This window comes from Microtus ochrogaster, unplaced genomic scaffold (genome assembly GCF_000317375.1).
Source record: "Microtus ochrogaster isolate Prairie Vole_2 unplaced genomic scaffold, MicOch1.0 UNK113, whole genome shotgun sequence".
Lineage (NCBI taxonomy): Eukaryota > Metazoa > Chordata > Mammalia > Rodentia > Cricetidae > Microtus > Microtus ochrogaster.
The window spans coordinates 79,342-102,153 of NW_004949211.1; the positions used below are offsets into that span (position 1 = coordinate 79,342).

Here is a 22,812-nt window from a genome sequence, read left to right on the forward strand (position 1 = left end):
TTTTGCATTTTCTAGTTTTGTGGCATACAGGCTTTTGTAGTAAGATCTAATGAGTCTCTGAATTTCCTCTGTGTCTGTGGTTATGTTCCCCTTTTTCATTTCTGATCTTATTTATTTGCGTGTTCTCTCTCTGTTGTTTAATTAGTTTGGATAGGGGATTTAATTAGTTTGGATAGGGGTCTCTTGGGTCTTGAATACAATACCCAGCATAGGAATATTATGCAAAATAGGGACTGAAGATTAAATCAGAAATCACTTGTTTGGCATACAAGAGCCCCTGCAATGTAATGTAATGTAATGTAGTGTGTGTGTGTGTGTGTGTGTGTGTGTGTGTGTGTGTGTGTGTGTAATGAGACTGTAGTTGCCTCACACTTTTTGGGTACCTAAGTGTTTTCATGAACATTTGAAAGAAATCCAGAGGCAAGAAAGGGAGCGGAAAAACAGTCATGCAGGGCTGAGAGTATTGGAGGGAGTGCAGCGGGGAAAGCACACATTCAGGTGATTCACAGGGAGGGAGACAAGCAGGTGAGGCACTAGACACAAGTGCTTTAGAATATGCTTATAACAGATAAGAAGCTTTGTAGTGCTACTTACAGCAAAATGCCTGCCACAACCTACTGATGAACTTAGGAGAGGTTTATTTTGCTTCCTGGCTCTGGAGGTTCAATTTCAAGATTAGGCAGTGCTTGTGATTGGACCTCTAGTAAGAATAGTAGCATGGTGGGAATGGGGTCCAAGGTGAGAAGTCGAGTCTCAAAGTAGAAAGGAAAGACAGGGAGAGTGGGAAACAAGGATCTAGGGAAACTAGGAAAGAGGGAGAGGGAAGGAAAGATCCACAATATCTTTGGAGAATAAACCCTCAATGCCCTAAGGATCTCCCTTTAAGCCCTGTCTTTAGTGATCATGTTATGAACATGGAGCCTCATAAATGGGGTTGGGACCTTTATTAAAGATGGCCATCTGTGAGGAAGTGGGTCTTCTCCCAGACAATGAATCTGCTGACAACTTTATCTTCAATTCTCCAGACTCCAGAACTGTGAGAAATTAGTTTCTGTTATTTATAAGACACACAGCATGCAGCATTTTATCATAACTGAACCAAAGCACCGCAGGCAGCCTCCTTATTCCCCGAGATAGTTTAGGGCAACAGCAATATTTACCATATAAACCACCATGCCTTTATGATAGAAAAAGGATATACTTAGTTATAATGCTAAGATTACAGCTACATTACCGAATTGTTTGTGAGCATATTAGAAAGGGTGCTCATGCTGATCATAAGAACACAAGCCCACCCCAATTCCTCCAATAAGCTAGTCTGCAATACGGAAAATACCCTTAAAGAACACAAATGATAGTTTTCTATCTTGTTTCCTCTCTTCCTCCCACTCTCTTTGCTGAACAAACCTAGATTATCTATGTGGCCAGAAATGCCAAGGACTGCCTGGTATCTTACTACCATTTCTCAAGAATGAATAAAATGCTGCCTGACCCTGGTACATGGGAAGAATACGTTGAAACATTCAAAGCTGGCAAAGGTGAGCAGAAGAAAACTGTGCCCTTCTACTTCCTAAGCCAGGTGCTGACAACAGACCAGATTCTCGGCAGATACTTACATCCCTCAAGGTCTTTCAAGGGAGTAAATGCATTTCATTTTTATCTATCAACTCTCCTCTTTTATTTAGCACAGTCACCCTCATTTGATGAGTTTTAAGGTGGTAGTGACGGTCCATCTCTTTCCTCCTCAGTGCTGTGGGGCTCCTGGTATGACCATGTAAAGGGATGGTGGGATGTGAAAGACCAGCACCGCATTCTCTACCTCTTCTTTGAAGACATGAAAGAGGTGAGGCCAGTGTGATCTCCACTGGGTGTTCCCACATCCTCATATACTAATATCCCAGTGACACCCTGGGATGTGAGCTTGCCTGCAGAAGACCCTTGAAAGACATTCTCTAAGTTTTCTCTTTCCTTCCTAAAAAGCAGAGCAAGACTTATTCTGATATCCCAAGCTATGTTTCATTGTCTGTCTCACAAAGTGATTGTAGAGATTTATTCAGTCATAGCTGTAGAGTGCACAAAGTTGTATTTAAAAAGTTTGGCTTAATTTTCCCTCTTCCACACCCATGAAGTCCATCATTATCTGGGGTCTAGTCCATGTCAACAGTGGCGGAATTAGAGACATAGAGTGGGGGTCCTGAACTGACCCCTCTCTCTGCTTTATTATGAATGAGTAGACCATAAGTCTACTCTCAAAATCCTGTGGACTGGTGTGCTCGAGTTACAGAGCAACGTCTTCTACCAAAGCCAAGAATTTGTGCTTTAACCAGAAGATCAGCTCCTTGCTTCTGATGAGAATGAGGCAAGCTACAACAGTTCACATCCCTGACTCAACTTGATAGCTTTTGTGATAACTTTTATTCATTCTCTCATTAGACTTCTGATAACTCACAGTCCCTTCTTCTAGGCTGTGACAGCCAATAGCCCAAAGCCGGTCACACAAACCCACCTAGCCTCTGTGATCTTTAAACAATCCCTGTCACCCAGTAAATGCCTTCATTCCTCTCCCAAGGTTCCAGGTACTGTCTGTAGAGACATCTGCCCCCTGCCACAAGTTACTCTCCTGGATGGCAGGAGTAGAACCTGGGACAGACAGTGTCATGCACTAAAACTACTTAAGATAATTGACACCTTGACACATCCTTTTTCCAAATATTGTCTATACTGACTAAACCGAATCATTAATGGAAAACCAAAATTATTTATTTTGCATACCTATTCCACATACAGGACCCAAAGAGAGAAATTGAGAAGATTGTAAAATTCCTGGAAAAAGACATATCAGAGGAAGTTCTAAATAAAATCATCTATCATACCTCCTTTGATGTAATGAAGGAAAACCCGATGGCCAACTATACCACTCTACCCGCCAGCATCATGGACCACTCTATCTCCCCTTTCATGAGGAAAGGTAGGTGAGATTGACATCCTGAGGTACCAAATAAGTCTCGTGGTCCTATAACCAACCTGTGTTTTTCCCATGATGTCCCATGCTACCTGGCTTGCTTTGCTAATTGCTGTAGATTTGGAGAGGTGACTCGGGTACCTGCTTATCTTGGTATAGGGCCTAGGGATGTATAATCTCTCCTCCGTCTGGACCTGCAGCAATCCCTAAGATTTCACTTTGTTTCAGGGATGCCTGGAGACTGGAAGAACTACTTTACTGTGGCACAAAGTGAAGCTTTTGATGAAGACTACAAAACAAAGATGGCGGGGAGCACTATTACTTTTCGCACAGAGATCTGAGCGCAATGGAGTTGGGGCAGGGGGAGGGGAGGTAGATCTTCGGACTAAATCTTTTAGCCATTTGAGATTCATATTAAAATATATTTAACATCATTTCTCTATCCCTGAGCTGTTGGCCAATTCTGTAGGTCCTATCATACTATTTCATCGAAATGTAATCAAACCCTGTACAGAATGACTTCTGTTACAGTATGTGATAATTTTCACTGATACCTACTACACAACCATGGAATTTAATGTGCTTAGGCAAAACTCATGAATAGACATACATGATAACAGGATTTCAACATAAGAAAATAAACAAGAAAAGCAAAGAGAATGAGAAATGAGCGCTGAATATAAATTGAAGGATAGCTGATTTTCTCAACAATTGTCTTTGTCTGTTGTGCAATACTGTAACAAAACACATAGTTTGTAAAGAATAAAAAATATTTCTTACCATTCTGAAGGCTGAGTGACTAAATTCAAAGGACCCACATCAGCAAGGCCCTTCTTATTGCATCCTCCCTTGATGAAATATGGAAGAGGAGTGGGGAAGGGGTTCAAATTCATGCTTTTCTCAAGAACCTGTGATAACTATTTCCCAAGATCGTGTGCTTACACATCCTAACTCCATTGCACTGGTGATTCAGTTTCCAATATGTGAGCATTGGGACACATGCAAACCACACCAAAACCAAGCAGGCCCACTGTTTGCAGTCTGAGTTCTGAAGACTGGCAAATCTAGAGGGGCAAGAGAAGAGTGAGTTAGCTGTTTCATAATCTAGGCAAATGCACTGGTGTTGAGGAACAAACAGTAAGGTGAGAGAGCCTTTAGGAGCTGCCAGGAAATCTCTGAAACATACTGCATGTACAAAGTTCCACTGTCTTCAGGGTTATATGAGCAATAAGAACTGCTGAGGACACTCTTTACTCTTTGACCTATCAAATGGCCTACAAATTATCCAGAGACCTTTTGGGTTGTAGCTGTGTCATGCATGATGGCATTGGCTTTCAATGATACAGCTGGAAGATTGGGTTGTCTATGTTCCTGTAAGTAAAACCAGTAAACTCATTGCTTCACCATGTTAGGCAATGGTAGTGTTGTTACTTGAGTCCATTATTGGTTCGTGATCTGTGGTAAGTGGACATTAACTTCAGTATTACTCATGAATAGTGTCATACAACAGTAACCCCCATCTAGGATTTTATAGTGGCATTATAATCCCTTCCCTGCCCACAGTCTACTCCCATTTTTTCAACCTTTCTTTTTGTTTACTTCCAAATTATTCTTAAAGGGTAGCACCATGTATGCCATGTCCCTGTTTAAAACCCTTTGGAGAGTACTGTCAGATAGCCATGCACTCCTTCGCATGAGCCTAGAATAGATATGTACACAGTACCAAGACCACCTCTCCACTCCATGTGTTAAATACCAGTGATTTTCAGACTTCAAGAGTCCACAAAACAAAATAACATTTGGTGTTTTCTATATTAGATATTGAAATTGAGAAATTGTTTGACACAAGGCTAAGTTTTACTAATCCCATTTGTCATCACAATAATGGCAGCATGATGTGATCGTGGATGAAAGAGCCCACCCTGCACTACAAATATCATCTCATCATCTCATACTAGAGAAATGATTTTTGACCTTGTAGAATGCTTGACAGGATCTCAGTTTCTACAAAGCTTTCCAGAGTGTAATTCAGAAACTGCTGCTCAGTCTTCATAGTGTGTTGCCTAAACATCCAATCTCCTACCTTTTCTCAGTCTGCTCCCTGTCTGGGTCTCTTCTGCCCCAGTTCACATATTCCATGTCAAAGGACATCATCTCCTTAGATAAGCATTTCTCAACCTGTGGGTTGTGACCACTTTCAGGGTTGCATATGAAATCTCTACATTATGATTCATAACAGTAGCAAAATTGCAGTTATGAATTAGCAATGAAGTAATTTTATGGTTGGGGGGATCACCACAGCATGAGAAACCGTATTAAAGGGTCACAGCAATAGGAAAGTAGAGAACCACTAAGTTTTTCATGATACATTACTCTTTCTCTCTTCTCTTTCTCATCCTCCTCTCAACCTCCTCTCTCTTTTTCCTTCCTTCCTTAGAAAGGAGCACTTTATTAATACCTCTGTTATTGTATTTATGCGTTTGTCCTCCCACTAGTTCTAGTTATGTATTCATCATCTTTTTTTTTTCATGTTCCTATGTGTTTTTGCCTTTTAAAATCCAATCCACCCTCCTGCTATCACTGATTTTCCTTTGTGGAAATGTCACTCCCTAAATGTGCACAGTTTTATGAGACTATCAATCAAGAGGCCTTGCCCTTCCCTGGACAAAGTGTACACACATAGCCTAAGCCGGGTAAGTCAGATACTCACTCTGCTCTATGATTTTAATTGTGAGTGAACTGAAATTATTTGGAGCCTACTCAACTTATGAGAGATGCTCTGGTGATGGTTACTTGGGAACTCCTTTATGACTCCCACAGCTGCCTCGCTCCCTATCCTGGTTCTTCTTTTCCTTATGTTCTGTGAGCAATCCAATGTCCTTGCCAGTTGCTGATGTACTAGAATATGGTAATCCGTTCTGCCTGCTGCTACAGAAACCAATGGGCAGAGACAGATAGTAAATCTTTAAACTGCCTTTTGTTCAGAGATTCAGCATTCTGGGCAGCCAGTAAACTGTTGTCCCTAAATCTGCCTTCCCTGGCCCAACTCCAGATAGCATACTTGATAGAAAATCAGAACCAAGACAGGCAATCACTCCAAAGGTTAGTCTTGGCCCTCTGGCCAGGTGGTCAACCTTGACTCTCACATTCATGTTAAGAAAGCCTCTCTGTATAGTGGATGATTCACAGATACCTAAGGCTGCCGAGTCTTGCATTCCTCCCGAGTTCCCATCTGTGTTACACCTAGGTTAAAAGTTAACTTAGAACAAACAAACTGTTGGCAGTATAGTGTGCCTGGCTACTTAGAATGTGAACATTCAGGCTCCGTTCTACATAATGAGACTACTACAATAGTGCTTGAATTATTTAGGTTTTCCATTGTTGGAATAAAACACCAGCAGCAAAAACAACTTGAAGTGGAACACCTTCATTTCATTTACATATCCTGAGTCACAGTTCACGGAGGGAAGCCAAGGTAGGAACTCAAACTGGGTAAGAACCTGGAGGCAGGAGCTGATGTAGAGACCATGAAGGAATCCTGATTATTGATTTGCTCCTCCTGTCTTGTTAAGCCTGCTTTTTTTTTTTATAAAACCCCAAACTGACAAATTCTCAGTGTTCAGACCACCAACAATAGGCTGGGCCCTCCCATATCAATCGCTAATTAGGAAAATGAGCTGCAGACTTGCCTACAGGCAAATCTTATGGAGGCGTTGTTTTCTATTGAGTGTCCCCTTTCCCAAATAACTCTCTAACTTGTGTCAAGTTGACAATTGATGTGGGATGTCCTTCTGTATATGTGCTGCTTTTATTGGTTGATGAATAAAAATGTTTGAGTCAATGGCTTAGTAGAGCAACACCAGGTGAGAAATCAGAATGGAGTTAGAGAGAGAGAGAGTAGGCAGAGTCAGGGAGACACCAAGTAGTTGCTGAAAGGGAAAGATGCTGCTGGAACCTTTACCATAAGCCACAGCCTTACAGTGATACACAGATTAATATAAATGGAAAATTTTAAGGTATAAGAGCTAGGAATATGCCTAAGCCATTGGCCAAGCAGTGTTGTAATTAATATAGTTTCTGTGTGATTATTCAGGTCAGGGAGACTGGGAAACCAAAGCATGGTCTCTAACTACAAAATGGTATCCAAAACATTCAGCAATGTACATCCACATAAAGCCTCAGAAGGCTGTAACAAAAAGGGCTTCTAGACCCACAAACCTGAGAGTCAATTGGAGCTTCTAGGTAATTGCAGGTGTTCTAGATGTACAGAGCTATACTTCAGGCTCTGGCTACTCTCTCTTTCTCTCTCTCTTTGTATGCAGGGAAGGCACAGCTGGCGGGCCACATATTCATAGGAATGTGTACATTCCATATGAGGAGCCCAACATGCAAAGCTTCGGGAACACTTGTCTTTTGGACAGTCACTGTTGATTCTGTAGAAATCTTGTGAAATCATGATGTTTCTCCCTTCCATAACATTCCAGCAGTGTATAAACCATTCTTCAAACCTGACTTTTCCTGTACTGGCAACTGTATACCTTTCTCGACACCATGAAGCCCTGGTATAAAAGCATTCACTCAGTAAAACCTTTGTTCTCATAATCAAATCTACCTAAATCTAGTTCCCCACAACTATCCTTACTGACAGGACACGTTGACAAGTTAGGAGCCCTAAGCAGAAAGCACTGAAAAGGGAGACAGTATGTCTGCTCTTACCGATAAACAGGTCTGGGTGGCCCTGAATTCTCTGGCAGCAGCCTCAGGAAGGTGTAATCTACTGGCCTTTTGCTCTGACCTAAGAAGCTATTGATATTCTGTATTTACCCTTAGTGTTGGTTTCAATTAACATAAGATCATATCCCAGGAAATTAATTGTTTATGCCTGTACCACTAGATACAGGAAAAAGGCTTCAGTTGCTAAACCAGCCCCAGAGAAAGAAATTCTTCTCTGAACTCTTCTCACCTGGGTACTGGCAGCTATCCTGCTGGAGCTGGAAGCACAGTCTCCCAAGAAATTCCCTTTAACTCAGCAAGCTAGACACCAATGCAAATCAAGTACTTTTGTCTTCCTCCCAGGCCCTTGGGTTACTATGGTTACCACAATGCTATATTCCCAGCCTCCCAGGATGGAAGCAGAAGTACTCAGAAAAGTGCAAGATTACTGTTATGTTTCCTACAACTATTAATCACAACTTTTAGCTTAACTAGTTACACTTAAGAAATGTAGTTAGTGCAAGAGAACAACTTCTTAGAATTTTGTGATCTAAAGTCCCATTATTAATTAATCCTCCCAGTCTCTGCCAGGGAGTGTCACAGCCATGCCTCTCCCTCTGAGATGTCAGACTTACCTGTTTTTGTGCTCTATGAAATGCATGCTTGTTAACTCTGTGTGGGTATATAAGCTAAAAGCCAAGTGGAATAGGTAGAACAACAATAACCGTGAAGCAGAACTGTGAAAGAACAGCGACACCAGGGGAAACATCAAAAGAGCATCAGAGAGAACATAGAAAGAATAAATGAGACATGATTAAAAGACTTATGTGAGCTAATTCATTTTATTTACTCTCCGATATCTTTAGCCAGTTTTTGCCTGCTATAGCCATCTTTCTGGACCCTGGGAGGTTTAGTGGGGTTTACCCACAACATAAACAGCACTAAGCAATGAGTAGGCCTTCCCTTCTCCTCAAAACCTCACCAGGGTCTGCAGTCATACATTTGATTAATATTGGCCATTCTAACTGGAGAGAGATGAAATCTCAGAATATTTTTAATTTGTATTTTCCTGGTGGCTAAGGATGTTGAACAGCTTAACTGTTTTTTTAACTATTTGTGTTTTCTTTGATAAATCTTAAAAAGTTCTTTGTTTACTTCTCCGTCCACTTTGAAATTGGGTTTTCTAGCTGTTTTAATTGCTCAATTTTTAGTTTTTTGTATATTTTGGATGCTAACCATCTATCAAATGTGTAATTGGTAAGTATTTTTTTCTTTTCTGTCACCTGACACTTTTCTTAAATGATGATTATCTTTGACCTGCAGAAACTTTAGCTTTATGAGATCCCATTTATTAATTATTGGTCGTCAGGTTCTGTTTTATAAGTCCTTTTCTATGCCAATGAGTTCAAGCCTATCTCCCATTTTCTCTTTTACTAGATTTGGTATCTAGTTACATGATGAGGTCCTATGTCCATTTGGAGTTGAGTTTTGTTCAGTGATAGATACAAATATATTAACATTCTTCTACACACAACCATCCAGTTGCACAAGCATCATTAATTAAAGATGCTGTCTTTTCAACACTGTGCTTTTTGGCTTCTTAGCAAAAATTAGGTGTCTTTAGAAGTGTGAAATTTTTGTCTGATTCTCCAATTAGATTCCACTGATCAATATTTCTGTTTCTATGACAATACCATGCTGTTTTTATTATTATAACTCTTTAGTACAACTTGAAGTCTGTGATATTGATTGATACCTCCAGCAGTTTTAAATCCTTTTCTATTTTTCTTTCAACTTTCATGATTACAACACTTCTTCCTTTTCTACATCCAAACCTTCTTGCTTTCTTTAAAAATCAGAGCTTCTCTTTTTTGTTGTTTCAACAAAACAAATAGGTATATGTATGTGTATATGTTGTATATGTGTATAAAAACATTTATTCCTAAACATAACCTGCTCAGTCTGAATAACGCCACTTGCATGCACATTCTCAGAACTAAGTATTTGTATTGAACAGCCAATTGACGTGTCCTTATTCAAGAAGACTGTTTCTCCCATTCTTCGTAGTCCTTAGTAGCCTACAGTTCTTTGTGCAAAATTAAGGCCTCATGGACTCTCCCGTCAATTTTGGCATATCTATTGTTGTTGTCCTTGTCCCATTGGTCTATACACACGTCTACATGCCCTTGTTCAGCTTATGTTTAGGCAGTCATGTTGGTGAGGTTTTATGGGTGTGTACCTTCTGACAGCATTAGGGAACACAGTCTCACAACAAATATACCAATCCTCCAGTTTACAATCTTTCTGCCCCGTTTTCTGAAGGGATCTCTGATCCAGTAGTTATTATTGTTGTTTTTGTTAATCGGGATCGTTTTAGCTACTCTGAGTTCCATATGAATTGTAAGACTACCTTCTCAATTTCTGTGAAGAATTGTGTTGGAATTTTGATGGGGATTTAATTGACCTTGTAGACTCCTTTTTGCTGTGGGATGGTCATTTTCATGCTGTTAGTCCTAGCAATCCACGAGCATGGAAGGTCTTCCTACCTTCTAGTGTAGTCCTTCACTGTCGTGACATTTTTACTTCGCATATATTTCATTTGCTCGCTTTGCGTTATTTTAAAATATTTCTAAGGCTATTGTGAAAGGTATGATTTCTTTGTTTTCTTTTTTGGTATGTTTGTCTTAGTTAGGGTTTCTGTTGCTGCAACAAAAACTCCAACAAAAAAGCAAGTGGAAGAGGAAAGGGTTTATTCAGCTTACACTTCCACGTTGCTGTTCATTACCAAAGGAAGTCAGGGCAGAAACTCAAACACGTCAAGATCCTGGAGCCAGGAGCTTATGCAGAGGCCATGAAGGGATACTACTTACTGACTTGTTTCCCCTGGATTGCTCAGCCTGCTTTCTTACAGAAGCCAGGACCACCAGCCCAGGGATAGCACCATCTTCAAAGGTCTGGGCCCTTTTCCCTCAATCACCAATGAAGAAAATGCCTTACCACAGGATGTTATGAAGTTATGAAGTTCTCAGTGAAGTTTTCCTCCTTTCAGATAACTCTAGTTTGTGTGTCAAGTTGATATAAGACCACCCCACACAATTTGTCTTTTATTTATAGAAAGGCTACTGATTTTTATGGGTTAATTTTGTGTTTTTCTGTTAATTTTAAGATTAATGTTTATCTTAGGGTAAAAGGGTAGACAAATATATTCAAACAAATGGAACCAAGAAGCAAGCAGGCATGTTTATTTTAATATCTGAAAAAAATTTACTTCAAACAAAAACAAATCCGAAGAGATAAAGGGGGACACTATGTACTCATTAAATAAAATTCCACCAAGAGGATATCACAATTTTGAACATTTATGCACCAAATTCAAGGGCAGCAATTTCATAATAGAAGCACCATTTATATCTAAACTCACATATTGGCCACACAGTGAGAGTGGATAACTTCAATACCCACCCTAATCAATAATCAGGTCATTCAGACAATAACTCAACAGGAAAACTCTGGAATTAAAAAATATCATAAATCAAATGGACCTAAGAGCCTCTGCAGAACATCCCACCCAAATATTAGAGTATAATTTCGTCTTAGCAGCTCATGAAACTTTTTCCAAAAATTAATTACTTTATTAGGATATAATGCAAGACTTATTGAACATAGGAACATTGAAATAAAATTCTGCATCCTATCTGACTGCCATGTATTAAATCTGCATATCAACAAAAATAGAAATAACAGAAGCTATACAAACTCATGAACGCTGAATAAATCACTACTGAATAAAAATTAGGTCAAAACAGAAATCAGGAAGGAAATCTGTTGGGAGCAGTGAACTCCAGATCCTGAATTTCTTGTAAACAACTTGTTTTCCTCTGCTATGAGACAGCCTGCAGCTGCTCTGAGCACAAGACCCTCAGGAGTTCCTGATGGCAGGGGAGTGGTTTCTGGTGGGTTTGGTTGACGTGTGGCTATCAGTTAAGGATCCCTTTATAAGCTGCCCCTGAGCACAATAAAGGGGGCATTCTTGGGGCATTCCTGTTTCAAGGATGACCTGTGTCTCTGTCCGTGTGTCTTTGTGTGTTTCAATCTCCAGCCCCTTGCCTGGTTCACAAACTGTATGGTAGTGCATAGAATGCAGACAGGCGTGGTGAGCTACAAAAATCTACAGAAATCTAAAACCTTTTAGAACTCAATGAAAATGAAACATGACATTTCAAATCTATAGGACACAGTGAAAGTAGTTTTCAGAAGAAAGTTCTTAGACCTAACCGAATTGCACCATTTAAATGCATCACCTACATGGTGTCTAAACTACATCCAAATGAAATTTATATAGAGAAAAATAAATGATGAAAATGTGTGTTTAGCCGGAAGTGTCACCCCAGCCCCTGGCATCCATATATCCAAAGGATCTGAAATGCATGAAATCCATCCCAAACCCCCTCCCCGGGAGTTGCCTCAGTCCAGACTCTACCTCTGAGAAAGCCTACCAAATGGTGACCCCTGCCCAGAGATGCTCAAGACCAATCCCACAGGGTATTTAAACTGCTCCCCAGAGAATAAACATGTGGTTTTCCAGTCTTCCTTCCCCCCTTTCCTCTCTGGGGAGCTGGAAGGCCACTCAGGAGCGCTAATATCCATTAAACCTGGGCTTTCTTTAATTTGGTCTGATTTGGGTTATTGCATTGGTGGAGAGGTTCATTGGGGCACAAAAACTTTCCAGTGTGGTGGAAGACACTTATAATTCCAATTTTTAGGAAGTGTAAATAGAGGAGTTCAAGGCCAGGCTAGGCTCCATAGCCTCAGCTCCCTGAACTTACGTTCAAAATAAGGAAAGAAAAAATATGGAAAGATCAGAAAAATACCAAGGCCTTCAGACGAAGGCAGGAGAGCAATGTAACAATGGAGAACAGTAGCAGAAATTCCAAGGTGTGGGTAAGGAAATATTTACTGAAAGGGTGGGGTGTTGTTTCAAGTGCAAGAGATTCCTCTAGTCTGTATACCAGAATGGGGAAACTGCAGCTTACTATCTGTATTTGTAGAGAATGTTTTATTGGAGCATAGTCATGTCCACCCACTTAGTGTGCTATGGCTGCTTTCACAGGCAATGGAGAATTGTGTAGTTGCAAGCTAACATATGATCAGTAAATCATAGCATATTTGCCATATGGTCCTGACCAAAGATGGATGTCTGGTTTTTACTGCTAAGTTTGAAATTCACCCCAAAGTCCTCGTGCTGGAAACAATCCCCCTTCATTCGGGTGTTAATGCTACTTAGAAGGGGCCTTGGGAAGTGAATGGGAATGGGTGAGAACAAAGGGGTGTGGCTTCATTAGGGCTTTACAAGGCAAGGATAAGAACTAAGAATCTTTGCTCTCTTTCACTCTGTGATGTTGCTGCCTTGTTACTGATTTAGCCTGAGGCCTTCTATTCTTGATAAATTACCCAGTCAATTTTGTCATAAGAAGAGAAACAAAATAAGACCCTTGCAATGTAGAGGTGCCACCACTGAAGGTTTCCAGAAAGATAACCTTGGTTACTGAAAGACCCTCTGCCCCCCCCCCTCAGAACCCGCAGCTAGCCTGCTCCCATGAGAACATCCTGTTCGCTTGAGACCCTCAGGACCCTCTCAGGACCTGCAGCTAGCCGGCTCTCATGAGAACATCCCGTTTGCTTAGGGAAACAGGATGCCTATAGTCAGCACATGTGCCCAACTTAGAATATCAGCAATTCACAAAAGAAACAATTCCCCCTATGAAAGATCCCAGCTTAGCTGCTGTAACGTCATTCCACAAGGCTTTTGAAAACAGATGTAAGTGCAGAGTGAGATCAGGGCCCCTGGCTGTAAAGCAGGATATCTATAAAATAGGACATTTGTAAAGCAGGATATCTATAGACTAGGACAGGACATCAATTAACAGGAAATCTGTTGCCATACATCTGTGCTGGGAAAGGAAAAACCAAAAGAGGAACAGGATATCTATTCCCATACATCTGTGCTGGGAAAGGAAAAACCACCTATGCCCCTTGCCCCATTCCAACCGACCACTAACCACGCATTTGCTTCTGTAATCTGCTTCTGCTGCCCTCTTTCCTATAAAAAGACCTCCCCCCAGTCTGCAGGCACGCAAGTCCTCCGAAATACTTTGCTGCCCGCAGGTACCTGTGTTTACTCAATAAACCTCTTGCTAATTGCATCCTGTGGCCTGGTCTCAGAGTGTCCTGGTTCTGGGGTCTTCATCGGAGAAAAAGTCCTCTCTGAGGATCTTTCAGTTACCAGCCAGAAAGAAGCTCTGATTGGAAGGAACAGGGATCACCTTGCCATATGCCTGATACTTTTTAATCTCACCTATCCCCAGAACTCCATCTTCTTCTTAGAGAAGCAGGAGGCCCAGACAGGAGATAGGGGCTCTCTCTGCTCAGGTCTACACACAGCCCAGAAGATTACAAACATTCTGTCTTAAGATTATGAGGGAAATAGCAAAACAAACAAATGTCAAATTTTCAAAAATCGTAAAAAGATTGTAAATTGCTTTACACACTTCATGTCTAATACAGTTTCTAGTGATCAGCCAATAATGAATTGTCCCGCGCTATCGTCTCGCCAGCAAGAACGACGTGGCACATTCAGGATCCTTCTGCAGAAAAGCTTTATGCGTCTTGAGAGGGAGAGCATAAGCTTATAGAGCGAAGGCCTCAAGGGTCGAAAACCTGGCCCTTATATAGCTTAACAGTCCTTGCCTCGGACGTGTCAAACTCTGACTGGCTGCAGCCTGTCAAACCCTATGACGCCACGGGAGAGGCAAAGAGCAAGGGATGGAAAGTTACTATGTGCATGCGCACTGGCTTGACAAGGTAAACTGTCATTTACCATGCACATGCACACTGGCTTGATTACGGTGGTGGTGCTGATGGTCAGTGCCATCTTGCAATGGAGTATGTGGGAACGGCTCCCCACAATGAATGAAAGAATGAATGGTAGTGATCACCAGTTACTAGAGCAATCTCAGTATCTCTTTATTTTTTTTCTTTTATTTATTAAGGGGGACTCCTCTGAACCTGTGCCTATGTTTTTATAGACTCCACTGACACCCCTTAGCTGTTTACAGCACCTTTTGGCTTTCTAAATAGAACATGATGTCAAAAGCTGGTAGCCACCAGTGGTCCCTTTGAGACTCACCAGAGATGCAGATGGTGCACTGTCCTCCACAGAAACCTGGCTTCCAAGAAGTAAGTCTGCTTCTGTTACTTCCTCCCACATGGAGAATTAATTCAACCTGTATGCCCTTTTCTCCAGAGGACAGAAATACAAGTGTGATTTTGAGGCGTAGCCAATACTATCAAAAGTAAGCTAATTAATCAGAATTCGATATGGCAGTGATGGAAAGTGATTTCCCAAAGAAAGCCACAGCAGCCACGCCAAGATGTGTCCACGCCTCCTGGAAGGGGCTAGTGTGGGTGGAGTCCTGTGCTGCCAGGTATATACCTTGGGTTAGGGTACTCACTAGTCTGGAGGAGGATCCTGGTAAGAGACTCTCTCAGAAGAACAGGACTTGCACTTTGACTGCTTCACTGGTGAGCACTGCTTGCCTCTCCACACCAGCTGTAAGTAAAGAAAGACTAGAGCAGGGGTTCTCAACCTTTCGAATGCTGTGACCCTTTAATACAGACCCTCATGTTATGGCAACCCCTACCATAGAATTATGTTGCTGCATTGTAACTGTAATTTTGCTATTGTTGTGAATAGCAGTAACATAAATGTCTGATATGCAGGCTATCTGATAGGGGCTGGAATGCACAGGTTGAGAACTGCTGGTCTGTAGCCTTGACTTTACTTAATTCTTCAATTTAAATACTGCATAGAAGTTATGCTATCAGGACTGAAGAGATGACTTAATTGCTACATGCTGGACTCACAATCAAAAATATAAGAAAATACGCTACTAAAATTTGCAAGATGTGTGGGATCGTTAGCTCTTTAAAAGACCAGGACAAATTTCAAACCACCTTGACTAATACAAAAAATGTCATTTGCTTTGTTTTTTGTTTAATTTTTTAGTATTTTTCAATACTAAACAAAAAAAAACATATTTTTGTGTATGAATGTTTTGTCTTTGCCCAGGGAAGTCAGAAAAGGGCATGGTGCCGCTTCTCATGGCTGCTAGAAATTGAAATGAAACTGTAAAATCTGATTCCTAGAATATGCCAGACATACAATAAGGCACTGTTTTATCATTAATATTGAAAAAGAAAAGTTTTGGCTTTAAAAGACCAAAGACTTCAACAATACTGGCAAGCAGCTTGTGTCCGGGAACACAGACACTGTGAAGAATAACATTCACAGCAGTTAGCAGCCACTTGGAGGATCCGTGCCTGTAGACAGATGACAGACCAAAGGACCCCTCTGTGCTCTTGGATGGACAGGAACTGCAACAGTTTCTCAAGACCCATCATCTTAAGGAGTCTTGAAATAACAAAGGCAGAAACAGTGGCAGCCATCCAGAGCCCATCATCTCCCCAATCAAAGCCTTCAAATTCAGCAAGACAGGGAGCTGGTTACAAGTTACACCATCCCTGTGGAGAAGCACCAACTCCTTTTGTTCCTACTGAAAGTCTGTCTTCAGAAGTTACAAATTCTGTCCCTTAGGTCACCATCCAAATCCAAATCCTGATTCTGGAAGATTAGTCCATGCCTCTGAGGAGCCTGTCTACAACCTGCCATGCATGTCTGCACTTACCCTTTCATTTTGTTTCTTCATCTTTTGCCTGTATTGGTCCTTGAATTCTGGAAGTAGAGCTAGGAAGTGTTAAGAGAAATAAGACCTTTTGTAGGGTCTAGTTGGATGAGTGTAAATTTGTCCCTCATCAAAGAAACTTCTCTTTGAAACAGAGAACATCAGAGAAATCTACAATGATCAAAATTCAGAGTATCGGAGCCCCAGTCCCAGCTGATATATTTATGACACAACTCCAGCACCTAAGACTCAGTGTTCATTGTGGAAGAGGGGGCAGAAAGATTGTGAGTCATTTATTTTGAATCCGTGTCTCCTAGAAATGTCGGAGAAATGTCCACTCATGGAGTCTCAGCAGTATGACTGCCTAAACATGACCAAAACTAGAGAGACACCAGTCGACATACTAGCGTATAAGGGGGAAAACTCACGAGTCTCCAAGTCTAGACAAAAAACTAAGCCAGCTAAGGGATGGTGAGAGAAGGAGAGATTTAATCTTCCCTGGGGAAGAGGCCTCAAATTGGTTATCCAAACCGATCATCATCCCTGAAAACATATGCACACACCTAACATTATACAGACTGAGCAGGTGACGTTTCTGCATTTAAGAATATATACACACACACATATATGTAACAACAATAAAAGAAAAAGAGGCCATGAATTTGAAAGAGAGCAGAGCGGGAGTAGAAGGGAAAGTTTGGTGGGGGGGAGGGGGAGATGTTGTAATTAAAATCTCAAGAAATTATGTTAATGAAAGAGTGTGCTAAAGAAAATATCGTTATATTCTAATTACAAAGAATAGTAATTCAGTACAAAAACATAGAAAACAGAAAAGCAGGAAATAAAAATGGGGAGAAAAGCAGTTAGGATTAGATTCAATCATCTTGTCATTGCCAACAGCTGGTGTGTCCCGCCTTTTCGATTGTAGGCATGTAGCAATAAGTTATGTTCGGAATTTTCATCTAATTCTTTTTAGTTAACTGGTTTGCTGACTTTTTCATTCATTTCCATTTCATCAATTTCTGCCCTGATTTTAATTATTAATGTTCCCATTTTGGTTTTTTTTTTTCTGTTTTTCGAAGTCTTTTGACAGCAACATTAAGTTATTGGCTTTAGATCTCTCAATTTTTTCCATGTAGACCTTCAACGCTATACTATTACACTGCGTTCATATAGAATGCAAGAAGTTATTTCAATTTTCCTGTATTTGCTGAGTGTTGATTTTTTGTCAAAGTATGTGGTCAGTATTGGAGAAAGTTCTTTGTCTTGCTGAGGAGAAAGTATATTTTTAATGTTCAGGTGGATAATCTGCGGTTTTAAGTACCTTTGTGCTATGATTTCATTCAGCTCCAAGGTTTCTCTGTTTAGTTTGTGTCTGGACAACCCATTAACCTGTGAGAATGGAGTACTAACACCACCCAATATCACTGTGTCAGGGTTAATCTGTGGATTCAGATCTAATCAACAGTATTTGTTTTATTTATTTATTTATTGGGTGTGCCTGTGTTGTTACATATATGATAAGAATTTTAATATTTCCAAGGGTTTTTTGGAGAGCCCCTTGTCTGTCAGAAGTGTGCCGAATATTTAAGGCCTTGCCGTCCTCTTCCTGTCCTGGTTTCTAGCGGTCTGTTTCCCCTGAGGCACACTGTAACATTTCTGTCTTCTCATTTCCTGGCATCTGACTGGATGTGTGGTAACTGAGGCAAGCAGGGCTGTTGGGAGTCTTAGTGGTGCTCCGGGTCATCATTGTGATGAGGATAGAAGGAGTTGGAAGCAATACTCACAAATAAACATCCCAGGAGAGTAGAAACAGACTATGGATTTATCTCATTTACAGCCACCTTCAATAAAACCTGTTCAACTTAAGAAATGACACTTTTATGTGGAGGAAAGAGTTTAAGGCTCCACTTCCACTTTGGGTGTGAAAATACTTACACGTAGTGTAGTATATCTCCACACGGGCACACATAGAAACAGGGACTTCTGCTACAGGGTGACTGTGACTTGCAAGTCACCAAAGGTAACCTCCTTCAGAGGAGAGGTGGCAGATGACAACTGAGTCAGGAGGTCTTACCCAGTACAGGATCAAAGGAGATGAAGTAAGCTTTAGCTGAGCGGCTAAAGCAAGTTTGGAAGTTGCCGGAAGAAATCAACACAGGGTCAGTTTGATTTCTAAGGTAGCAAAGGACACCAAGGAATATAATTGGCTTCCAAACAAGTATATCAATCACGGGATAAGACAAGTATAAGTTAACACACACTCTAGGATTAGACTTTTGTCCCATCTCTCCAGCATGTGGGTGTTGATGAATACGCTCTGGGAAGAAAGGGAAAGAACCAGCATTTATAACAACATAGTGTGCTAGGTGGATGTGTTCATCACCTTGTGTTTATCTAACAGTATTGATGGGAGGTAGTTAGCATGTCCCACATTTTATAGATGCAAAAAGCAAATCTCAAAGAAGGTCCAGCTTGATGTCTGAGACCTTGCAGCCAGCTTTCTAATTTCCTCATTACTGAACTCAAGTCTATTTATTTACCAGTGGAACAGGAGCTAAGGAACTAAGGACTAGCTCTCGTGGAAGGAAAAAGATTTCTTCAGCAAGCCAGCAAGACTATGACTGGTCTTCTGAAAGTCCTTTTTCACTCACATATGTTTTAAGCTTTTCACTACAGACAAGGGGAGGATGGAAGTTAGTTAAACCTGGTGGCTAATAACTCATTGGTTTGGCACATCTTAGCATCCTCAGTCTTGAAAGGTGGAGTGGGGGGTATCAGCCTCATGTTGCTAATTTGAATAACTAATGAGCACTAACTCAGCCAGTCATGGGTTGTTTCTGAGCCATGGGCAGAACATGGAGGCTTTAGGGCTCCTTCTTTTCAACCATAAGCATGGTTACACTCTGTAGTAATAAGAGTGGCGGGGCTGCCTTCCCAGCACCCCGCTGCCCGCACGGCTAGCTTATGCCCCGAAATAATTACACAGACACTGTATTCATTTAATCACTGCTTGGCCATTTCTATCTAGTCTCTTCTAGGCTAACTCTCGCACCTGGACTAGCCCATCTCTAATAATCTGCTGTAGCCCACAAGGTGGCTTACCAGGGAGATTCTAGCCTACGTCCATCCTGGGTCGGAGCTTCATGGCGTGTGCCTCAGAGAGCAGAGCTCTCGCCTCTGCCCGCAAGAGTGGAGCATCGTGTCTCTCTGAGGCATCTGCCCTCGAGAGGAGAGCTGTCGAGTCTGACCTCACTTCCTCTTTTGCCCAGCATTCTGTTCTGTTTACTCCTCCCACCTTATGTTTTAACCTATCAGGGCAAGCAGCTTCTTTATTTAATTAACCAATGACCTTCCTCCATCAACACTCTATTCTTTTTTAGACTCACTGTCAAACTGTGGGTTTGGAGAAACCCAAGAAGCATGAGCATGGGGCTCTGCTACAAAGCCAGGAGCCTGCTCACAGTAGGGCACTGGGTCACCACAGAGAGGGAGGAGTAGGGTAGTTGCTCTAAGCATTTATCTAAATAGCCTAGAGTCTGCTGGTAAGCAAGGGAGTGGAGATTTGTACTTGAGCAGTCACTATACAATGAGAGTTACTTCCTCTTTGGGCAGATGCCAAGGTTTGTTTCTTACAGTCTTGACTCTTCTAGCTAAGGCTTTAGCTAACCGCAATGACAGCAAAGCTTTCTGGATTGCTTACTGCTGAAGAGCAGGTACTTTTGACACAGTAGAATTTGAGCCTCTGTGCTTGCCGTACTCCAGAATTGCTTTCCTGCTTCCTCTCAATGTACTTTTGTACTCACTGGACTCCGGGGCAGTCCAGCCTTGGGATTACTGACAGCTCGAGCTTGAAGGTAAGAACACAGTTTACCTTAAATGTCTGACCTAAGTTATTGGTGCATGCTCTCAGTTTTCAGGCATGCATGCTGATGTAGAAGTAGGTTAGCCCAAGCCTGAAAGATCCTAAGTTCTAAGAAACCTGAGAAAAATTATAAAAGGCATAAGAAACCAACGCCAGCTGTGCTCGAATTCAAAATCCATGCACTCTCCTTCCCATGATACCATCTCCCTTATGCACCTTGATCTTCCCAGCCGCCACCCCCCACCCCGATCCTGACAGCCTCTCCCCTTTCCAGCCAACTGGACTTTTCTGGCTATTTCTGTTTCTTCTCCCCACAGAGCCTTCCTTTTGTCACAGCCTTTGGCACCACTCAAGCTGGGTCTATAAAAGGGACTTGACCGGATAGATCCCCATCTCCAGCTCGTTACTTACATAAACGAGCAGCCATAGCACCGCCGCCACGGGCCTGTAAAGTTTACAAGCAGTGGAAGATCCGCTGAGGGCAAGGTGGAGGACTTCTGGGAGTCTGAGGCCTGTCTGGAGGACAGCATAAGACCCTGTCTTAGAAAACGAAGCAAAAAAAAAAAAAGGCTAACTGAATGGAAAAGAGCAGTCATTTCTGCTCACGGAGATCGTTTCACAAAGGAGGCCACACTGACCCAGCCTGGCAGGTTGAAAAAGTGGCTGCCTGGGAAAGTTTGTCTGTCTGCCCAATTCTAAAAATATCAGGGGCCATAGCTCATGCAAACTATAAGAAGAGCCCAAAGGGAAGGTGACAAGGTCTCAAAATTTCTATGGGGACTAACAGCATTGTGTCCTCTCCAGCACCACCCTCTCTCCCCACCCCTGCTGCACCTCCTTCTTCCAAGTTTCCACCAGGTTCTACTCTGTGGGTCCAACACAGCAGGTGGGGACACCATGCACCAAACATCGAGTACTTTTAATCCTCCACCGGTCTTGGCAGCGGTCTCAGCTTCTGATGGCTGTCTTTCTCCCACAGCCCTGCACGCTGTGGCCATCAGATCACCTGTGTGCCTCTCGCCGTCCCGTGAGGTTCTCAGGAGTAGAAAATTCCAGCATTAGGTTTACCTAAGCTGCCAGACCCAGACCGGGGAGAGAGTCAGTTGTTCCCCTGTAATCACTGTTGCTGCCCAGCAGCAGGAGAGAAGTTTGAATTACACACCAATTACAAGTCTGGAAACTACACTAGACAAACCATTCACAAAAGGACAAAATCGATTTGCTTATCTAAAGCATCTGGAGTTCGAGGAGACAGAAGGGGAAAGGTGGTAGCCAGGGTCCGGGGATTTAGCATTAAGGCGCCCCCTAGTTTCCATCTAGGAAAGTGAAAAGTTGTCTGGAGACGGAGGGTGATGATGGACAAGCAATGGTGGGGATATCACTAAAGCCACAGAGCTGTGCACTTGGAGCTAAGAGTCCTTTGCGTGCGGTGTGTGCTCTGTCACAGCATTTTAAAAATTCCATTCTGTTCTTTTCTCACAGGCCCTGGACCCTCCACTATGGCCTTGACCCCAGAATTGAGCAAACAAGCAAAATGGAAAGAGATAGCAGGGATCCCCCTGGCAGCTGCGACTGTGGACAACTGGAATCAGATTCAGGCCTTCAAGGCCAAGCCAGATGACCTCCTCATTTGTACTTATCCTAAATCAGGTAACTCAGGGTGACAGCTTCGGTCTCGCTCTCTGAGTCATCTGAGCTCACCTAGTTAGAACTCCCTGCAAGGGCAAACCTGTCCCCTCTTGTCCCGTGGGAAAGTCCATCTCAGATGCCTGTGCCTCTGGGTTTTCTGAAGCTCACTCTCCTCTGCCATTCACTGTTCTGGGAAGAGGTGAGCGTTGTCTCTGCTGTTCTACTCTCTGTGGAGACCCAAAGTCTTCCTGTCAGAGCTAACAGGATCCACCTGGCCCCACGCCCCTTCTTCAGGATGCTTGGAGAAAGAATGATGGGTTTAGGACCTTTACACGCCCCTGTCTCCTCAGGGACAACATGGATTCAAGAGATCGTGGACATGATTGAGCAGAACGGGGATGTAGAGAAGTGCCAGCGAGACACCATTCAACATCGGCACCCTTTCATTGAGTGGGCACGGCCACCCCAGCCATCAGGTAACAGCCCCTGACTCCCTAGGTGTTCCTCCCCCATCTTGTCGCTTTCCTTGCCTTGTCTCACAATCGCTCCCCTTCCTCTTTTTCCTCCTCTTCCTCATCCCCCCCCCCTTTATATGAGAGAGGATCTATAAACATAGTCCTGACTATCCTGGAACTCACTATATAGACCAGGCTAGCCTCAAACTCACAGAGCTCCGCTTGCAACTTTCTCCAGAGTACGGGGTTAAAGGCACACATCCTCATGCCCAGATCCATCTCTTTCCTTGTCTTTATTCCCACCAGTGTGAGTCAGCAAGGAAGAAAGATGTATGTAAAGATGAAGTTCTGCCTTATTTTCTTATCACACTCTTGCTCTGGTCTTGTACAACTGGAGACAACAGGAAGGTGCAGACACCCAACTCCTCCATGGAAGGAAACCCCATT

At 42.3% G+C, this 22,812-nt stretch overlaps 3 protein-coding genes across 3 annotated transcripts in view; 2 read left to right on the plus strand and 1 right to left on the minus strand.

Annotated features, from left to right (window-relative positions):
- The window catches only part of LOC101989841 (sulfotransferase 1C1), a 13,826-nt gene extending 10,178 nt beyond the window's left edge, over positions 1-3,648 (plus strand). The window contains exons 4-7 of the mRNA XM_005371542.3: positions 1,412-1,538; positions 1,749-1,843; positions 2,788-2,968; positions 3,191-3,648. Of these exons, the coding sequence (XP_005371599.1) occupies positions 1,412-1,538; positions 1,749-1,843; positions 2,788-2,968; positions 3,191-3,303 (516 nt within the window). The 3' untranslated portion in view covers positions 3,304-3,648. The remainder of the gene's footprint in view (positions 1-1,411; positions 1,539-1,748; positions 1,844-2,787; positions 2,969-3,190) is intronic.
- Positions 1-22,812, minus strand: part of LOC101990410 (zinc finger protein 431-like) — a 140,351-nt gene that overhangs the window by 68,007 nt on the left and 49,532 nt on the right. The gene's annotated exons all lie outside the window — the stretch shown is intronic.
- LOC101990125 (sulfotransferase 1C2) overlaps positions 21,772-22,812 on the plus strand; it is a 9,330-nt gene continuing 8,289 nt past the window's right edge. Inside the window, exons 1-2 of the mRNA XM_026778212.1 lie at positions 21,772-21,931; positions 22,261-22,386. Of these exons, the coding sequence (XP_026634013.1) occupies positions 21,781-21,931; positions 22,261-22,386 (277 nt within the window). The 5' untranslated portion in view covers positions 21,772-21,780. The remainder of the gene's footprint in view (positions 21,932-22,260; positions 22,387-22,812) is intronic.